This window comes from Acipenser ruthenus, chromosome 3 (genome assembly GCF_902713425.1).
Source record: "Acipenser ruthenus chromosome 3, fAciRut3.2 maternal haplotype, whole genome shotgun sequence".
NCBI classification, from domain to species: domain Eukaryota; kingdom Metazoa; phylum Chordata; class Actinopteri; order Acipenseriformes; family Acipenseridae; genus Acipenser; species Acipenser ruthenus.
Window position 1 is genome coordinate 100,645,678 of NC_081191.1, and position 21,664 is coordinate 100,667,341.

Sequence of the window (21,664 nt, forward strand, 5' to 3'; positions counted from 1 at the left end):
GCAGCTTTGCTATAAAAGCTCAGCCAATCCCTACTGCCTGACGGCAATATCCCATACCTTGATGGTTATTTTCTCTTTCAGGGAACCGGGGTTGCATCCCCAACCTATCGTTCTGATAATGAATGAATGAATGAAAGCATGATTTAGAGCCCCCTTCTGTTCCTGTTTGGTAACAACAACAATGCTTTATCCTTAGTACCGTACTAAAGCTTGGGATCAGCTAGTCTCCAACTTTGATCCGCTTGTTTTTTTGATGCAATTGGTACTAACTTAGTACGCAGCTGGTGATGATCCCGAGATAGTACCGTACTAACTAGTAAGCAACTTAGTACGCAGCTCCGTACTAACTCTGCAAGTTCGTTGCAATTGACCCTGTGAGACTAATTTGACTATTAGTCTTGGATTCAACACCTGTTGATCCTCCATGCTGATACATGAGAAATAAAATAAAATCATGCATTTTTAATTCCGTTCCAGTGTACCTTTTTAAAACCCCTGATTAAGATATTTGAAGTTGATGGTCAGAGATAAAGGATAGCTGAATACTCTTCTGTGTGCCAGGCATAACTGAATTTAATCCTACTCAGGAACTACAAAAACAATAAGGTAGGTGTGGGAACTTCTGAGATGTTTTCCAGATGTATCCCAATCTGTGCTTCCGTCATTTGTTCACTGCTGCTACTTTGTGGTTGCCGTGGCAACATATTTATCCTCAACACCCTTGAGCATGCAGGACAAGGCAGGCAGGAAATAGAGGTGGTTTGGTCCAGTGAAAGGAAGCCACAGCCCAGCCTGGAATTCCTATCAGTGGATTAAAAAACGCTGTGGGTAAACAAGGGGGTTTTAAATAACGCTGTGGGTACACAAAGAACACAAGCTCAACCATTTTCCACAGGGATTGGTGTTTTAATTATGCGATTGATTGAATTTATCTCATAAGCTTCAAGGCCTTTTCAGATTACAATGCAAGTAAACACTGGTTTGTATCGATTCACACTCCGTCTTATGTACTATCAGTAGAATTAAGGTGGAAAAGAATAGTTAGATATTAACCTTATTTTCAACAACAAAGCCTACTTTCATATTCAAAGTGATGAAAGTTGACCTGCACTTTACAAACTGTTATTTATCTATGAAGTCCCATTTAAATTATTATTATTATTTGTTTATTTAGCAGACACCTTTATCCAAGGCGACTTACTGAGACTAGGGTGTATGAACTATGCATCAGCTGCAGAGTCACTTACAAGTGCGTCTCACCCGAAAGACGGAGCACAAGGAGGTCAAGTGACTTACTCTGGGTTACACAATGAGTCAGGGGCTGAAGTGGGATTTGAACCAGGGACCTCCTTGGTTACAAGCCCTTTTCTTTAACCACTGGACCACACAGCCTCCGTTAAAACCTGATAAACATTTAATATGCTTTAGCCTCTGTGATTAATGTGTTTAAGCAGAGGGAAGCTTCCCAATTGCTGTACTGTACCCATGGAACAATTTTGACATGATAAAAACAATACATGTTTATCTGTCTTTTTGTACCAATGTTTTGTTGGTATTACACGGTTACACTTTTTTGTTAAGGTTTGCCTATGGTACTTTTTAATGTATTGTTTCACTGCTGCAGTAAGAAATTGGAGTCATTGACACAAGTTAACTCAAACATTATCAAGGGTATTTAATTGTAGTACAATACCTGCTTCCCCCTGCATTGTGTTTATATTTCATACTACAGTACTGCACTCTACTTAGTGTCCCAGGAAGACTGGCAGCTAAACACTGCCATCTAGTGTAAAACACAGGGATGTGCCTTTATAAAACTTGATTTACTAACTAACATTACTGTGAAAACAATAATTGCCTCTACATTTATGAGCATTCACATTTTCCATATAGTTTCAAACAATTGTCTAGCATATTAATCTTTAAACATGTCATATACAGTCAGGGACGTGCAAAGGGGTTTTAACGGTTCAACTGGACTTGGGCCATACAAAAAAAAAAAATTATTGATTTTTTTGGCTTTGTTTTTTTGTTCTTCCTCACTCTTTTCTTCCGTGGTGGGGTCTGGGTGTTGGATTTATTATTATTATTACAGTTTATTCCTTATGCACTGTTCAGAAATGGAAACAGAATGGATTGTTCAACAGCAGTATTAGTGGCAGGCTGGCTTGTGCACACTTTCTGCCGTTGTTCAGGCCTCTGATAGTTACTCCAGTTTGGTCATCGTTGGGTTCGTGTGCTTTCACTGTATTGGCAGAGGCCCATGTGTTATAGTAGATAAGCAATCAACAGCCATTGCTTGTGTGTTTTTTCATGTCAAAGCCTATAAGTGTAAATACAGTATGTAGTGCACCCCACCTCAGGTGACTGACCATACATAATATAAATAAAAAAGGTGTTATCCCAAAATGTCCCACCTTTAACAGTGGTTACTCACACAGGACTCCCACAGCTTTACTTGCACTGCTCCTGTACCGCAGCACGCCTTCATCAACTGAAAGCAATCAGTCTTCAGTCTCAGTGCAATATTATTTCACTCTTCATGCAACAACGTTGCTGCTTGGTTGTAGCGTTGTGTTTGAAATCTGCATCCCAACACAACGTTACTGGGATAGCGACAAACTACAGATTGCATGTGATCTCACTGTTACATCCTCAGCAGGTTGCAGGCAAGTTCAAATGTATCTGAAGCCAAACCATTTCTGATGATGGTCTCAGGCAAGATGCATCATATCACTAAAATAATGGTTCAAGTAAGGGGACTGGCTACTAGAGTTAAGAAACCCTGTAGCTTGTGGTTACAGGCTGGAGCCCACGAGGTGGCAGTATAAGCGCGCACACACACACAACAAAAACCATTATAGCTTTTTAATAAGATTTTACTCTTCTAGAAATATAGGACATTAGTATGCAACTTAACAGGCTATAAAAACACAGAATTACTCAACAATTACTTTAGACCATATTGGTACTGGTAGTAATTCAATTGCATTCCCAATGCTTGTAAGTGGGTCAGAGACAGATGTTAGTACAGTATGTACAGTACTTGTGAAGGGTTGCATTTCATTAGACGTGAAGAGTCAGTTTTTAACCACTGGCCGGTTTCACAGACCCAGATTAAAAGCTAATTAATGTTCATTTTGGTAAGGTAGTCCAAGTGCTACATCAATGGTAACAGCTGCTCCCACTTTTGTTCCCACTTCTTCTGTCCTGTGTATTTTCCAGAGAATAAGACGGCACACTGAGGTTAACTGCCCTGCTTCTTTACTAGGAGTACCACAGGATTCTTATGATTTTAGCCTCATATGAAAAGACAGCGATAACACTATGTAACACAATTTTTGTTCCTGGGTAGTAATTGTTATTTCCTAATTGCTTATGCCTCAAAAGTATAGAAAATGGCTATTATTCCCCACAAACTTTGCTTTTGTGACCAGGACAGTGATATTTTGAAATTTACCTATTTCCAATGAGAAAACGGGCGAATTTGTGTCTTTTCGTTCACATAAAGTAAGAAAAAAACAACATATGAATCCAAATTAAGATGTATTTATACTAAAGTAATACAAAAATGACTACAAAAGATTTAGAAGTGAGTAGTTTTTCGAGATTTACGATTATACTGTAAATCACTTTCACGAATCAGCCCCCAAATGTAGTCTCCCATCATGTTCTCGTTATACTGTCCTTCACTGACAGCTCATCCAGGAGCCTCAAAGCCGTGCTGCTCCATAATGGTAACAAGTACCCGTCTCTTCCCCTGGCTCACTCGGTGCACCTCAAAGAGGATTACAACAGCATCAAGACCTTGCTGGACGCCTTGAAGTATGATGAGTACGGCTGGGACCCCCGGAAGGTGCTGATGCCACCACTGCACATTAAATTGGGCCTTATGAAACAATTTGTCAGCGCTCTAGATAAGGAATCGGCAGCCTTCAAGTACCTTCAAGACTTCTTCCCTAAGCTGTCTGAGGCAAAGGTCAAAGCCGGTGTCTTCGTCGGACCACAGATAAAGAAGATCCTGGAGTGCAATGAATTCCCCAAGAAGCTCACTAGTAAGGAGAAAGCGGCTTGGAACAGCTTTGTCGCAGTGGTTCGGGGCTTCCTGGGCAATCACAAGGCCGAAAACTATGTGGAGCTGGTTGAGACTCTGGTGAAGAACTACGGCACAATGGGCTGTAGGATGTCCCTCAAAGTCCATATCCTTGATGCTCATCTTGATAAATTCAAGGAGAACATGGGAGCGTACTCGGAGGAGCAAGGCGAGCGCTTCCACCAGGATATACTGGACTTTGAACGGCGCTACCAAGGACAGTATAATGAGAACATGATGGGAGACTACATTTGGGGGCTGATTCGTGAAAGTGATTTACAGTATAATCGTAAATCTCGAAAAACTACTCACTTCTAAATCTTGTGTAGTCATTTTTGTATTACTTTAGTATAAATACATGTTAATTTGGATTCATATGTTGTTTTTTTCTGACTTTAAATGAACAAAAAGACACAAATTCGCCCGTTTTCTCATTGGAAATAGGTAAATTTCAAAATATCACTCCTGGTCACAAAAGCAAAGTTTGTGGGGAATAATAGCCATTTTCTATACTTTTGAGGCATAAGCAATTAGGAAATAACACTTACTACCCAGGAACCAAAAAAAAATAAAAAATTTGTTACACGGTGTTATGGAAGCACAGTTCCCCACCACTAGAGGGCAGAATTTCCCTCAAAATAACAAAGAATTAAAGACCAGAATCCTTGGTCATATGACACTCACAGAAAAAAAAAATAACATAAAACAAAACACAGATTTACAAGCATGCAGCCCTTTATTTTACCATCGCTTCACAATTATCGGTTTTCCATAGAGCTGTATTATACAACACGGTTTACTGCTTTACAAAAAGAAAAAGGAAGAAGAAAACCCATATTTACAACATATCTCTGTGCAAACATCATTTACCTCTTACATCAGCAATGTTCACCTCATCCACAATATCAGAAAGGCATGCATAGAAATAAACTTTGATATGTTAACAAAACTATACTAGGTTTCCCCAGGGTTATATATGCATTTATATACACATGTCTGCTAGTATGTAAAGTACTATCGTTTAGTATATATTTAAACATCAAGAACCATTGACTGCAGTTGCACAGATTAAAGCTATTAAGGTAATGGTTGGGAAATAGCCCAATTTAGGTTCAAAATTAAAACACCCACACAACGTTTTTATTAATAGAAGCTATAAGATGGATATTAGGTACAACATAACTTTGGCAGATAGGCAGTATAACTACTGGAAACAGAAAAAGGGAGATCTGCCTCATTAATCTAAGTATCATGTATACTTTTAAACAAAGTAAACAGGCAGTGCATAGGAAGCTTACCACAAAATATTTTTCTTACTCAGACTTGAAATACCAGCACTTCTTAAATGGATATTTCTAATGTTTATTTTTGTATTTTTTTAAGATCTAGCATTAAAACAAAACACCACGACGCTAGCAAATCAAAGACTAAAACTAAAATCAAAAGTCAAACTAAAACCTAACCCATCTTTTAATATTTTCTTTTTTTTATTATTATTATTTTTTTCACATTGTTTTCATACATGATACAAACTTAAATTAATGTATACTCTTTCCCCAACACGTCAATTAAAAAATATATTCAATCTTAACACCATCGAAAAGAAACCTGTAACCACAAAAACATTGCTGTACAATGCAGAACACATTTACTTTAACCCCTGTTAAGTAAACGCAAACACTGTTTTTTTTCTGTACAGGTAGTAATAGACTTACTGAGATCTGGAAAACGGGTATGTTGCAGATGTTAAGCAAAAATAAAGATGTCATAAAATTAAATAAAAGCATGTTGATGCAGTATGAAACCAAAGCAAATAAGAACAACAACAACAGTAATACAATCAATGGACATTAAAGCAAGCCCAGTGTATTAATTAAGTGTGGTTTTGGGCTGATTCCTTGGCAGATGAAGACGATGGAGTGGGCTTCCCGTTCTGCCCCTTGTAGCTGATGAAGCTGGGTGTGTGTATGGTCCGGATGCTCTTCACACCTTGACTCAGGGAGGTGGAGGAGACTGGGGAAGGGGAAGAGGAGGAGGAGGAGGAGGAGGAAGGAGGTGGCCGGCCATTTTGAGTCTGTGGTGAGATGGAAAGACTTTGACCTTTCCCAGTGTGAGTGGGGCTCTGAAGCCTCAGAGAGCCGTTAGAGCCAGAGGGGATGTGGGAGGATGAGGAGGGGTGATGGGGAGCAGAGCGACTGGCATGGGGGTTCAAGAGGGTAGAAGGAATGGAAGACTTAGAGGAAGAGGAATTAATAGGGTTAGTGCTGTCTGAGCTAGGAGCAGACGCAGAGCTGCCTTTCCCAGAGTTAGGGGAAAAGGCTGGGATCTTAGAAGCAGGTAAAGTAGGGGAAGTAGCTTTATAATCCCCACCAGCTTTCTTAGCACTTCCGTTAGCCTGCAAACAAAGATGGCAGGAGACACGGTTTGTCAAAAAAAAAAAAAATGAAGAAATAAAAAAGAAACATCGTAAACCACAAAGGGCCTGCGAAACAGGTCCGCCAAGAAAGAAAAAAAATTACACTAAACTGACATTATTAAACAAGGCCTTCACATAATTTAGTAGACCTGATGAAACCATAATTAGGGAGTGGAAAGAAAGAGAGGGGGGCAAGGCAGTGGGAAGAGTCGCTGCAGTGGGGAGGGTTGCTGCAGTGGGGAGGGTTGCTGCAGTGGGGAGGTTCCTGCAGTGGGAAGAGTCGCTGCAGTGGGGAGGTTCCTGCAGTGGGGAGGGTTGCTGCAGTGGTTGCCCCTATATTAGTAATGGTGATTGCCATGCTCTGGGGGGTGTAGATGAATAATGACAGCCTGGTGAGAATAGTAGATCATTATGTCTGGTTCAGTAATTAGTACAGGTGTGTTTAGCCCAAGCATTCTATAAGCAGGGTACTAAGGCACAGAGAGGGAACGTACTAGGAACGATGGAACGATCTAGGAACACAGCTTTTGATGAGATTTGATTTTTCTTTCCCGTTTAGTTAAGATGCAAACATGCACCTGTGGTGATGGAGATGTTACAGAAATGTTAAATCAGAACTCTTGAAACATGCCATCCAAGCCAATGAAAAAAAAAAAAGAAAAAAAGAAAAAAGGTTGGTCTACTTAATTCCATTTAACAACATGCTCAGCCTTTGGTTTCTTTTTAGGTTTAACAACTCAAGCTATTCCACTTTTTATCATCGTCATATTTTCTTTATTTCAGTATTTTTGTAACACAATTTAAATGTCCTTTTCAAAGACTGGTCTACAGTAAAACTACCTGTCGGAACTGCCTCTGGGGGTCCTGGAGCTTCTGTTGTGTTCCAGCTTTGTCTGGGCTCCCTGGCTGCTGTCTGGATTTTGAAGACATTGGCACTGGCATCCTGCTGGTTGATGAGATTGTACTGCTGCTCTGCAAAAATTCAAAAACAAAAATAATTAAAAATGACACTGGAGACAGAAGACAAAAAGATACCCAAACCATTCATTTTATGAGTTGATCCCGACTATAATACACCACACCGGAATACAGCATGCATGCAACAGTAACCCAACATTCAGAAACAAAGACACCCACTGAACAAAATAGATTTTATTCAGCCCCCGGCTTCATCCCTTGGGAACACCAATCACAGCGTCACTTCTAGAGCTGGCCTGAGAAAGGTTCAGCGATGAGCCTGCTGTCAGGTGGGGGTAGGGGATGTGATTGGCTGAATGATGCCAGGTACTGATTATAAGATTATTTGGGAGTATTTCGAAAGAAAATGAAAGCCACAAATCAGGGGCGGTTCATCCAGTAAATCAACTGCTTTCCCAGGAAAACCTACATGCTCATTAAATAAATAAATAAATAAATAAATAAATACCAGTTAAAGTCAAAATTACAGCCTGAACCCGAGTTAGAGTTTTAGCCAAATCAAAATACAGTATAGCCACTGATAAATGCCAGTTCACAATCATGACAACAACCATAAATCACACACCAAAGGGTTAAAGCATCAGATTCCCAGCTTTTCCTAGCACCGGCAAGATACATTAACCGCTGAGTCAGCTGTTAGAAAATACCCAAAAAGAAACCAAGCCACCTGCGCGAAGCAAGAAGAGCTTAAAAAGAGACCTGTTCACAGGTGACGGGGGTGGTGATGGCTGAAGGCCTTGGCAATAGCTGTGGTTTGGACTTCTTCCACTGCAGGCCCTTTTGGGTATAATAGACTGGAGTTGCCGACTCCTGGACAGAACCAAGCTCCACCTGCGGCTCGGCTTGTTCTGCGGATTCAGCTTTCTGAAAAGAGAAGGTTCTAGATTCCTGCAGTACAGTTTCTTCAGGCGATTTGGGACCCATCTCACTTATTGTCGTTTCCAGCTGTTTAATGGTTTGCTCCAGGCTGTCAAGGGTCTTGTATGTATTCTTACGAATTTCATCAGTCCTGTACTGAGAATTTGAAGATGCCTGTTGTACTGTGGTAATAGTTTTGGTAGTGGTGGTGGTGGTTTCGTCGTCTTTGGACTTTGACCTAATTTCAAATCTCTTGGCTTCCTTCTGCTGTTTTACGGTTCCGTCCGGCTCCTCCTCTTCTTCATAAACCACCACCTGCAGCGTTTTCTTGCCAGTCTTTGTACCTGTGCGAATGGCTTGAGTAAGAGCCGCCAACTGCTTTTTGGGGAACTTGAATTTGAACTTTTTCTTAGCGTCTTGCTTGCTGCCATCTAGAACATCAGGCTTTGCTTCTGCAGCCGACCCTCCAGGAGGCTCTAGTAAATAAGCATGATCGTGTTGAAGACTGTTATAGCTGTCAACGCTTGATACTTGATCTGCTCTTTCCACTCGATCAGCTCTGCTTTCGAGAGAGGCCTCCTTTCTATCTGAATCGGTCTCCTCAGCTTCCTCATTTTCCTCGTCGATCCTTTCCTCAGCCATCATCCTCTCCAGCTCCTCTTCAGACTCAAATATAGTGGACAGCCTCTTGTAAGCTGATCGGATATCCATTGGCTCATCGAATATGATGATGACTGGCTTCCTGTCCAGGCCGGCAGCTGGGTCTTCAGTATCCAGCGGCCCGTGGCTGTAATCCTGGGTCGTCATTTCCCTGTTACCATCAACGTTTACAGTTTGTACATTTTCTCCCTTGTTCTTTACTATTTCTTGACATTCTCCGCAGGAAAGAGCCTGCACCTCTGTGTCCGTGATCATGAATGCTATGTTATCAATGGGTGTAGGGCTTTCTTCGATAGGAGAACTAGGGTTAGGGTCTGCATCCTCAGAATACTTGATCTTTACCTTAGATGATTTGGATCTGAGTACTACCTGTTCACTGTGTCCATCATCTTCTGTCCATTCTTGAGGGGACTCGAGAATCACAGGAGCCTCTTGGTTTTTGATTAAGGAGTCCAGCTGGCTTACAGACATTTCTGTAGGCAAAGGGCTTGCATTATTTGTTTCAAACTTCTCTGTAGACACTTTTATCATGGCGTCTTCAATGCTACCGTTCTGTGGTATGGTTTTGGTTGGTTCTTCTTTCTGATGGTAATGGATAGTTTGCATTTCTTGTTTTTGTTCCACATCGGGTACTTCCTGCTGGGTTTCAGTATAGGAAATCTGGGACTGATGTTGTCTATCTGGGCAGTTCCCTTGGCTTTCCACATATGAACACTCTTGCAAAATAAATGGTTCGTTAACCACAAACTGATGGTTGCTTCCTGCAGTTCCATCCGTATTGGGTTCCTTTAGCTGCTCCATTTGTAGTGAAGGGAGTTCATTTGAAATCTGTCCAGTGACATAATATATAACCTGTAAAAAGAAACCAAAACAAAGGTGCTTAGTTAAACACGGTTCTTTTGTGTAGGGCAAGATGAAATCTGCATCAGATAAACAAACTGCATCAGATGCTGCACAGCATGTTCCAGAGACTACTTTACACCTACCCCACAGCTATCCAGCGAGGTCTCGTTGCCATTCTCATCAGTGTCTGTTTGTTTCTCTTCACCAAGTATCTCCATGCTCTGCTAGGACAGTTCATGAGGAGAACATTATTGCACAATGGCTTCTGTGCAAGACCCAAAGGATTGCAGCTTTTAAATAAAGGGTAAAAGTGCACCTGGGGTCTCCAAGAAACATTGTGCAATAAAATCCTTGTAACACACCTCAATAATACATTTTGGATGTATTGAAATACAAGGTTTAATTTAACATAGCATTACAATAGTTCTAAAAAAAATGAGATCATTATTTATTTATTTCCAGTGCATACAGCTATGACCAAGAGTGTTGCATCACTCTATATAATTAACTAATTTTGCTTCATAAAGTCAAATGAAACCTGCTGAATAAAGTTACATTAACATATTGAAAAACTGACAAATTGAAAAATGTGACATTTCGAGATCTAACATGAAATGCTGTACTAATATTATGACCTTTGCGATATCACTGTAGTTTCTTTGACTACATGATGCTAAATAAAAGATTTAAAATGATGTTCATATAGTTTTTTTCTATTTTTAATGAATGTCTCACTCCTAAAATTCTAGGTGATGCAAAACTTTTGGCCGTAGCTGTACACTGAGGGGGTTACTTTTAAAGCTTGGTAAAATGTTGCGTAAATGTCATTCTCAACTCTACCTACACATTGTGCTTATTTACTTGAACACAGTTACACTGATCTTGAAATATAAAAGCAAAATGGATTTATGCTAGGTGAGTACATTTACTCCACTTTTCAAGTTTGTAAATAACCCCCTTGTACAGTACAGGAATGGAAAGAAGACTCCAATTCCATAGCAGTTTCACCCTTTCCAGGTTTTACTACGAGCTTGATTAGCCACTGTTCATAGGTAGCAAGCTCAGGTGTGTTCTATTAAACTCATAGTAAAACCAGGAATGGAACAGGAGTCTTCTGTCCATCCCTGCAGTACATCGATTGGAATCATATTACTGCATTTAATTTAGCGAGAAGAAAATCACCTCATTAGGGTCAGTATTTACACATTCAATTCCATCTTGACTAGATCTACATGACTACTGATGTGACCTGCTATCTATTGTTGTAAAGCAGGGAGGAGTTAATTAGCATGATTACTGTGCTTTAAAGAACCTCTATTTCCTGGATTATGGGTTATCAGGAGGCATCCAATGATTTAGTGAAACACTGATGAACTTTAGTTCTACAGTCTGGGGGAGGCAACTATATCGCAAATTTAATGCAGCTTTATATACGTGCAGATTTGATTGTAGAAACTGTTTTCACCTGAATTAAAAAAAAAATAAATGATACAGACATTAGAATTTGTTTTGCAGCAATCAAATAATTATTGCTATCCCCTAAAACACCAACATTAAAAGCAGCCCAGATGAAAAATAAATAAATAAATAAATAAATAAATAAAAAGGTTAGGTGCATCAATTCAAGATCCATTGCCAGCATTAAATATAGTAACAACATTCTCTTTTGGAAAAAAAAAAAAACATATAATGAGGAGACCAAGAAAGGTTAGAAGTACAAAGCTTGCATATTTAAGAGCTACAATATTACAATATTCAAATCGTTATCTACAGTCAACATTTCCATTTGTCAATTTCACAGTCTAAATTATTTTGAATCAACATAATACATGAAGCAAGAGTGCAACATCTCTTTCCCTCACATGTTCAGTGTGTCCAGAATGTCAAAACAAGCGCTCCGTCATGGAAACTTGTATCAAACGACCAAAATGTGTCCAAGAGACTACTGGCCCAATTCAATGAACATTTAGTTGGAAAAGGGTTTTCATCCAAAACTATTAAACAAATGCTCAAGAGTCTTTTTCAACGGCTTTCTATGGGGAGATTTTTTTTTTTAATTATTTGATTCAGTAAACAACATTAGCACTGATGAATTGAAATGAAAAAAATCAAAAGAAGGGATTGCTAAACCATAGAGTCACTGCTGCTGATCAGATCAGCGCCTCGGCCTCATCGATTCATTGACTCTGCAACGTTCTCATCCCGTGGTAAGCGACGTAAATGCAGTCAGCCATTCAGCGCCTCAGTTTCATGTTGCGTGTCAGTTACCATGGTAACCCAGACCGCTTTACGAGGCTGTACTCGGTGCTGCTGTAGCTTTCAGCCTCGCATTATTCTTTGCAACCTGACAGCTTCTTCCGCTGCGCTTTCACGACTACAGAGAGTTCTGCTCAAACCTTTGCATCCGCAGTGTTCGCGCCATTGCGCCAATGTCCCGCTGAAATTCTCTTAACGGGCCCGTGTGTCCCCCTTCTCTGACCAGACGCAATCAATATCGATACGCAGTAAATGAATGTATTTTGTATTACCATGACATGTCTGACGACAGGCTAATCTTTTTTACTTGTTTGTTTACACTTGCGTTTTCATAATTAAACTCCTGTGTTTTATTCTCCAGTCAGTAGAATGCGCTCACACAACCTCCCTGGTTACAGTCAGTTTCACAGTAATTTAAAGCTTGGACGACAACATCAGGCTTGTTGACAACATAGCCCAGCGCAAATATAACCTCGTATCCCTGTTACACCCGATCATTACTTCTGGAAGAATATGTAATAAGCTTCGGCAGTGACTGCTGAAATATAGGTTATTATAGTTGTGCTTAAAAATACTGTGTGCAGAAGATTTGTGAACCGAAAACGCATCATTAACTAAAAAAAAAAAAAAAGAATGCCGACGGTAAAGTTATAAAATATGTTAAATGTATCTTTTCTATGACCAAAAATGCTAAAATTCAGGGCCAAAATTATTCCGTATGTGTTAAGCACCAACTGTCACTTGACCATTTCGCCAGTAGGCGTATTGTTATGCGGTCTAGTTTGACATGCCGTTACGTCTGGTGTGAGCGTAGTAAGAGTTTTTAGCTTTCAATCCAGTGAAAAAATGTGGATTGTTTGCTCAATACCCGTACATTACTAGCAAAGGGCGATCAAGACGAAATACCATAAATGTCTTGCGACTGAAGCTCTCTCCAATTTCCCTGCCATTATCAGTGATTTGTGTGGTAACAAGCAGGGACATCCATCACATTGATACTAGGTAAGCGTTTTATTATTCTTTTTTAATTAGCATCAGTACTGTACGTTTTAGTCACCAATAATTTAAAAATGCCAGTAATATGTTTTCGTATTGAGGTCAGCTGTAGAGATGTGTGGATAGTGAACTTTTCTTTGCCTTCTTTTCTATAACTTTATCATCAGTATAAATACATGATTGCGGTAAACTTGTGCGCGCGAATTAAAAAACAAAACTGTTAGCTAATACTGTAAAATGTCGCAGAAGAAAATCCACTAGTTTTTTCAGCAAGAGTGAAATAGAACAAACAGAACAACAAGTTGTAGAAAATGAAGACTTGGATTCGGAACACCAGAAAAAAAAGAACAAAGCTCACATGCGTCAGATAAAAGAAAAAGAAAACAAGCAGCAAAGTTTCAGCCTTATTGCAAAACTCTGTTTCCATGGGTTGTATATAATATTCTAACACTGTTTTTTTTTCTTTTTATTGTAAAAAGACATACATGGTATAAGTAATTCATAATGCATTCTGTGTCTGTATGTAGCTTTTCAGGGCAAAAAAATCTGGTTCTTGAGTTTTAATGTTCTAAAACTTTACAGCTGTAAATTACCAATTTATTTAAACTGTAGAGCATTATTAAAATGGTTTAATTAAATAATTGTTTTGGTCAATACAGTGATTTAAGGTATAACATAAAAAAAACAGGATTCATAACACCCTTGAAGACTTGAGCTGTGCGCCAGTAGTGACTACTGAATATCTGGAGTGACTAATGTTTTTAGAAAGTATTAGTTACTAGTGACTACAAAAATTTAGAACCCAGGGGAAACCCTGATTACAACAGAACCTAAACCAGAGCAGAGCGCAGCAGCGATCTGGATTACAACAGAACCTAAACCAGCACAGAAGCGATCTGGATACAACAGAACCTAAACCAGCACAGCAGCGATCTGGATTACAACAGAACCTAAACCAGCGCAGAGCGCAGCAGTGATCTGGATTACAACAGAACCTAAACCAGCGCAGAGCGCAGCAGCGATCTGGATTACAACAGAACCTAAACCAGCGCAGAGCGCAGCAGCGATCTGGATTACAACAGAACCTAAACCAGCGCAGAGCGCAGCAGCGATCTGGATTACAACAGAACCTAAACCAGCGCAGAGCGCAGCAGCGATCTGGATTACAAAAGAACCTAAACCAGCGCAGAAGCGATTTGGATTACAACAGAACCTAAACCAGCGCAGAAGCGATCTGGATTACAACAGAACCTAAACCAGCGCAGAGCGCAGCAGCGATCTGGATTACAAAAGAACCTAAACCAGCGCAGAAGCGATCTGGATTACAAAAGAACCTAAACCAGCGCAGAGCGCAGCAGCGATCTGGATTACAACAGAACCTAAACCAGAGCAGAGTACAGCAGCGATCTGGATTACAACAGAACCTAAACCAGTACAGAAGCGATCTGGATTACAACAGAACCTAAACCAGAGCAGAGCACAGCAGCGATCTGGATTACAACAGAACCTAAACCAGTACAGAAGCGATCTGGATTACAACAGAACCTAAACCAGCGCAGAAGCGATCTGGATTACAACAGAACCTAAACCAGCGCAGAAGCGATCTGGATTACAACAGAACCTAAACCAGCGCAGAGCGCAGCAGCGATCTGGATTACAAAAAAACCTAAACCAGCGCAGAAGCGATCTGGATTACAACAGAACCTAAACCAGCACAACAACGATCTGGATTACAACAGAACCTAAACCAGCGCAGAAGCGATCTGGATTACAACAGAACCTAAACCAGCACAACAACGATCTGGATTACAACAGAACCTAAACCAGCGCAGAGCGCAGCAGCGATCTGGATTACAAAAGAACCTAAACCAGCGCAGAAGCGATCTGGATTACAACAGAACCTAAACCAGCACAGAAGTGATCTGGATTACAACAGAACCTAAACCAGCGCAGAGCGCAGCAGCGATCTGGATTACAAAAGAACCTAAACCAGCGCAGAAGCGATCTGGATTACAACAGAACCTAAACCAGCGCAGAGCGCAGCAGCGATCTGGATTACAAAAGAACCTAAACCAGCGCAGAAGCGATCTGGATTACAACAGAACCTAAACCAGCACAACAACGATCTGGATTACAACAGAACCTAAACCAGCGCAGAAGCGATCTGGATTACAACAGAACCTAAACCAGCACAACAACGATCTGGATTACAACAGAACCTAAACCAGCGCAGAGCGCAGCAGCGATCTGGATTACAAAAGAACCTAAACCAGCGCAGAAGCGATCTGGATTACAACAGAACCTAAACCAGCACAACAACGATCTGGATTACAACAGAACCTAAACCAGCACAGAAGTGATCTGGATTACAACAGAACCTAAACCAGCGCAGAGCGCAGCAGCGATCTGGATTACAGCAGAACCTAAACCAGCGCAGAAGCGATCTGGATTACAACAGAACCTAAACCAGCGCAGAGCGCAGCAGCGATCTGGATTACAAAAGAACCTAAAACAGCGCAGAAGCGATCTGGATTACAACAGAACCTAAACCAGCACAACAACGATCTGGATTACAACAGAACCTAAACCAGCGCAGAAGCGATCTGGATTACAACAGAACCTAAACCAGCACAACAACGATCTGGATTACAACAGAACCTAAACCAGCGCAGAGCGCAGCAGCGATCTGGATTACAAAAGAACCTAAACCAGCGCAGAAGCGATCTGGATTACAACAGAACCTAAACCAGCACAACAACGATCTGGATTACAACAGAACCTAAACCAGCACAGAAGTGATCTGGATTACAACAGAACCTAAACCAGCGCAGAGCGCAGCAGCGATCTGGATTACAGCAGAACCTAAACCAGAGCAGAGCGCAGCAGCGATCTGGATTACAACAGAACCTAAACCAGCGCAGAGCGCAGCAGCGATCTGGATTACAAAAGAACCTAAACCAGCGCAGAAGCGATCTGGATTACAACAGAACCTAAACCAGCACAACAACGATCTGGATTACAACAGAACCTAAACCAGCGCAGAAGCGATCTGGATTACAACAGAACCTAAACCAGTGCAGAGCGCAGCAACGATCTGGGAAGTGGAAATGTTAAAAAGGTGCAAGACAATCAGAACCAATTCTGCAAGAAAATTTGTTTTCGTTATTTAATTGACAAGATCCTTGATGCCTACAATATCATCAATTCCATGAATTCTTAGGCCTCCTCCTGGTAACAGCAGGGTCAGTTCCAGCTCTCCCATGTTTTTTTGTTTTGTTTAATAATACAGTATTGCTGCCCTGGATTTATAGCCCATGTAGATAAAGATAAACTGCCCTCATAACAAACTCACTTGTGTTCCCTAAGGGGAATAGTTTCAAAACTTTGAGTAGATTCACTTTCAGTTTCTTTAAAATACAGATATTATTTTCTTTAGTATTTTAACATTGAGGTTATGCTTTGCTCGGTTACGTGATGATGTTTTATTAGGCCTGAATAAAATCTAATTAGATTTTTTATATTTATTTATTTTTTGTTCGAGAGCAAATATTCACCCTAAAAATGATCAAGCTTTGAAAATACCCTCCAAGTGGAATAAGATAATGAGGTCTGTGCTGCTTACAATACTGCACAGCTCAGTCAGTGGGTCAGTTTAATTAAAGGCAACAAGGAGCATTGTTGCCTTTATCGGCCTTTATCGGCACTGGCTTGATTGATTTCATTCTGTTGCTGAATTCATCACATGCTTTGAGTGGGTTTTACCAGGATCCCTGTCAGTTCTGTTCTAGATGTTTGACACGTGAATAATGTTTCCTGCAGAGTCAGGTGTATAAATATTAATGAAACAGAAAGACAAAAATAACAACTAGCACCAAGCAAATCGACACATTCAAAAGGACAGAGGTTGCAGAGTGAGAGAGAGGTAAAGAGTTCAAAGAGTGCGTGACCGGTGTTCGAAGCAGAAAGGGAGTTGAGCCAGGCGATTGTGGCAAGCTCTACAGAGCCACACATATTACCTTCTTTTCTTTGGGTGATATTAAGGCCCCAGGCCTTATCTCTCTGACTTGGGTTTCAACTCTGGGATGCTCAACAATACTTTTTGTCCCTACATCCATAAAAGTGCACTTCTGGAAAACCTAAGAAATCAAAATACACTAGGGATTAGCACTCTGAAATAGTTTTATACATGTTTATATATATGAAAAAAAAGAAAAGTCAACATTGCTTGTTTTATTTCCATGCTGAAGTAGTCACAATACTGTCTCCATAATTGGACAGTACCTCAACTGCAACTTTACAGCAGGAATTCAAAAGGTTAAGGATTAAAGTTCCTTATTTGTAAACCCCACCACACACCTATTGCTTTCCTCCCACACACACACTGTTTCAAATACAGACAGAGGGGTCCTTAACTAATGAAGATCACCCTGCTTTTCCAGGACAGCTGTCCTTACCTGCAGCTCCGCCATGATCTTGTCTCCCTCATCTTCCTCCTCCCGGCTGGATGAGGCAGCGATGGGGGGCGGCATTTGTGGCGGTGGTTTGCTTTCGCTCGGACTTCTGGGTAATTTGGTCTGCTGAACTTGTGCTGCTGCTTCTTCTGCCTCCTTTGAAGGAAACAAGACCAATTAATTATAGATTTTTACAGTTCCTTTAGCTAAGCACAATTATGTTTACAAGTTTATAACTAAGCCACTGAATGTTGAAATGTATTTGGAATACGTTTTACCAAAGCCATTGGAAAAAGAGCCCTAGTGTGTAGCTCCAAAAACGGGGTGCCTAGAAACACATCTAAAGTGGGCAAATTGGGGTCCTTTTAGGAGAGTGAGTTAATGTTATAGGACTTTATACATCTTTAGGTCTTTTTTTCTAATCAAGTGTCATCTATATCAATCTACATCGCATGGCTTGTTTCCAAGGAGACCATGTTGAGCCATGTGAAATTAACTATTTGCTCAGCTGACTGAATTTATTCTCAGCCGTGTGCTCTCACAGTATGCTGTGTTGCACGATTCAGCCAGACAACATTTCCAGAACCATTCGGACAGTATGTCAGGGGCATCGGTTTAATAAATCCTGCTCTTGGAGTCAGACCTTTGCTGTGCACTTACAGCTGAGCACAACAGCCCTATTTGTACTTCCATTCATTTGAGATGTTTTAGATTTGTCTTTAATATCTCCTCTGACCTTGCATGACTCCATTGCCATTGATTTTTTGCAGTGATTTATATTTTGTTAAGGCACTGAAACAAAATATTTCACACCTGAATCTGTTTCCAGGTCTTCCAAATCTCTGCATGTCTTTGAAACAAAGCCTTGCACTCTCAAAACAAAGAGGATTTACTGCTATCATCTGTGCAAGTACATGTTATTTGAATGTATCGCCTTTTTTAGGTAAATGGCTTTAATGGAAGACACAACTGAAGTTTCTTGTGCATTGCTTATGGTGCCATTTTAGAGTCTATTACAATCACATCTCGTCATAGAAGTGTGTCATCTCAGGAGTGAATTGTGGTACTGTGGTTATCTCTGATTAAACGTGACAAGGAAACACATATCCCAGAGCTGAGTTGAACGAAAGGTCACATTTATGTGACAAATCAGTTGCATTTGTTAGTTTTACAACACATTTTCATTGTCAGTATATGGCCTCGACATTTTCATAAATTGGTGTGTTCTGATGTATTTATACCTTCCAACAAATACATTTTAAAGGTAATTACTCATATATCAGCACAGCCCTAGTGGACATCAGGGATCTTGCATAGTTTAATCTCTCCCTAATGAGTGAAGGTATACAGCATGTCTAGAAATATTTTTTAACTAGAAGTAATGCTACTGGAGGTGTGCATACCTGAGCACTGACTGCCTCCTGCCTGGTGGTGAATATCACTTCTCCCGATCTCCCGGTGGTCAGACCAGACCCTGGAGGATAAGTTCTTCGAGGAGGGGGAGGAGGAGGGGGAGACTTCACTGCCTTCTCGATGCCTAGCTCTGTGTGTGGGGCCTCCTCTGCAGCAGACAAACAAGCACGAGCGGGGTGAGAGAAAGACGCCAAAGAAATGTTGTAAAAAGATAGTGCTGAAGCAGCATTTGTAAGGGGCTCAAAATGACCTGGAGGCGGCAATACAACCACAGGAATTTGGGGCAGTGTTTAACCAAGAATCAGGTGACTACAATGGCATTCTAATAGGGTGACTTTACTGGGAATTTGAGTGCAAGGAATGTATTAGTTACAAAGTCATCACCCTCCTAAATATTGCGGAAGCCCAGCAGGTGAACCTGAACCCGACTAACCAAGAGCGTGTGAAACTGACATGACTTTGTGTTGAAAGAAGGTTTCAAATGAATTCTGGTTCAGTGTTCCGCGCTATGATACAATATATAGTTTGCAACCCATAGGATGGTAATACATATATGGTTAAGGGGGATTCGGGAGAGTAAAAAAATGACTGCACTTGGAAAGGTGGGTCAAAAATAAAATACTGCAGTATTTGTTTTGATCTCTTAGAGCAGCAGTTGAATTGCACTATTGACTGTCTCTGGCAACTGGCATTGCTGGCCTTTCTTGGACATTTTTTTTTATTTTGTTTTATTTTTTATAAATTTAGTCGTTGCCAATGATTTTTACTCAGTTTTCTCCCCAATTTAGAATCGCCAATTGTGTTGTTATTAATCCTGGTTCAACGCTGCAACCCCCTGGCGACTCGGGAAATGGCGGCTGACACACGCGTCCTCTGAAACCGTCATTTTTCGCACTGCGGATCCACAGTGAAGCCATCAGACCTGTAGTGCCGGAGGACAACACAGATCGGAATGGCTCCACTGCAGACCCACAGGCGCCCTATCAGCCACAGGGGTCACTGGTGCGCGGTGAACCGTGGATTGCCCTGCCGACCTAAGCCCTCCCTACCAGGGCATCGCTCGGCCAATTGTGCGCAATGACATAGCCTGGATTCAAACCTGTGATCTCCTGGCTATAGGGCGCATCCTGCACTCCACGCGGAGCGCCTTTACTGGATGCACCACTCGGAAGCCCATTTCCTGGACATTATTAATCGAACTGTAAGTTTTGCTTGTGTTTGAATGATGATTTTTGTAGTTTCTTTGCCACAAGCCAAGTTCCTGAGCCGGAATAATAAGCCCCCTGTGGAGAAAGGCAGATGGTGCATTACCATGGAGCGCATGGGAGTAACTACTGTAAATGCTTTTGTGGCTGTGCCACAATATGCAATTGTAAGTTTAATTAATTGAGATTCTTCATTTCAGCTATTATGGCTCAGGAACTGGGGAGTTCCCAAGAGCCACAGACTTTCCTAGTTACTTTTCCCAATCAAGTCTGTTTTCTAATGAAGTACTGCAGATTTTAATAAATATATTTACTGTAGTTTACAAAATCCTTGTGTGTTGCTCGAGGGACAGAAACGTCACCATTCCAATGTTAAGAGCACTACACAATCAACTCCGTTCCTTTTGTCTTCACATGTGCACCTCAGTGCAAAAGAACCCGGTTCACTTCAAAGGGACTCTGTCCTTTTTGCTGGTTCACTTCAAATTTTTTTCTGAACTGACCGTGATTTCACATTGTACTGAAACAAACTAACCAAACTCGGTCCTTTTGCCGAAATGGGCTGAGACCACTGCTTGAGAAGGACTGAGTTTGATTAGAATAAAACAAACACTAAAAGGGACCAAGTTAATTTGGAGTATTCACACATGCTTCCAAAACTAACCGAAGCACACTCAGTTAGATAAAATCAACCCAAACGAACCAAGTTCGAATGCACCCTTAGATAGGGTATGACCTTAACCAAAAGTAAATTTGTGGAAATCCCTCCAGCAATGCTCCCTGACCTGGATCAATAGAGCTTACTCATCAAGCTGTGTTTGATGATCCTCTGTAGCTGTTACCTTCCCTCTGTTACTATATAGACTTAATGCAGACCTATCAGGAGCAATCTTCTGGAATAATTACCTATGGTTTCATTTACAGATTCTACAACTAGTCAGGCAGGCATTTACATTCCTCTCAAAACTAACAAACTGCTGCACTGCACAGGTAATCAGGTGACATGTCATGTGATTCAGTTTTCTTTTTACATGAGCTTCAAGTATTGGGCCCCAGTTGCACCATGCTTTGGGTCCTGCATAGTTCTTACCAGCTTGCGGCTCCAGTATGTGGAGTGTATCCACTTCATCAGGGTTGGGTGGAGGGGGCAGCGGGGGAGGTGCTGCCTCTTGCATCACTTCCAAGCTGGGGATCCCTTTCATCATGTTGGCCTGAGCCTCCTGGAGGAGCTTCTCAAACTGTTTCCCATCATAATGACCCACATTTAGCCTTTTCTCTTCCCATTCCTTTTCTGCTGCCTGTTTACAAAACAAACAAAAAACAACAACAAAAAATCTTTTCATTAATACTTCCAGTACTTTTATTGTTTCCATGTATTCCTTGGGACTTCAGTTATATGTAACACCATGAGATTCATTTGAACGAAGTGTTGCAATCCTCCCTATAAAAATGGCTCCGATTTATTTTTGCCAGATGTAAAATTATTATGTAAGAA

The 21,664-nt window shown here is 40.9% G+C and overlaps 1 protein-coding gene across 15 annotated transcripts in view; it reads right to left on the reverse strand.

Annotated features, from left to right (window-relative positions):
• Positions 1 to 4,810: 4,810 nt before the first annotated feature.
• The window catches only part of LOC117435469 (sickle tail protein homolog), a 221,321-nt gene continuing 204,467 nt past the window's right edge, over positions 4,811 to 21,664 (reverse strand). For 9 of the 15 annotated variants that reach the window (XM_059019803.1, XM_059019802.1, XM_059019800.1 and 6 more), the window contains 8 exons: positions 21,260 to 21,467; positions 18,955 to 19,112; positions 17,555 to 17,707; positions 17,117 to 17,236; positions 9,992 to 10,072; positions 8,187 to 9,857; positions 7,350 to 7,481; positions 4,811 to 6,488 (listed from right to left, as the gene is read on the reverse strand). In XM_059019803.1, the coding sequence (XP_058875786.1) occupies positions 5,967 to 6,488; positions 7,350 to 7,481; positions 8,187 to 9,857; positions 9,992 to 10,072; positions 17,117 to 17,236; positions 17,555 to 17,707; positions 18,955 to 19,112; positions 21,260 to 21,467 (3,045 nt within the window). In that variant the 3' untranslated portion in view covers positions 4,811 to 5,966. Of the gene's footprint in view, positions 7,482 to 8,186; positions 9,858 to 9,991; positions 10,073 to 17,116; positions 17,237 to 17,554; positions 17,708 to 18,954; positions 19,113 to 21,259; positions 21,468 to 21,664 lie in introns of all 15 variants that reach the window. The other 6 variants (XM_059019801.1, XM_059019808.1, XM_059019807.1 and 3 more) reach the window with 6 other exon arrangements.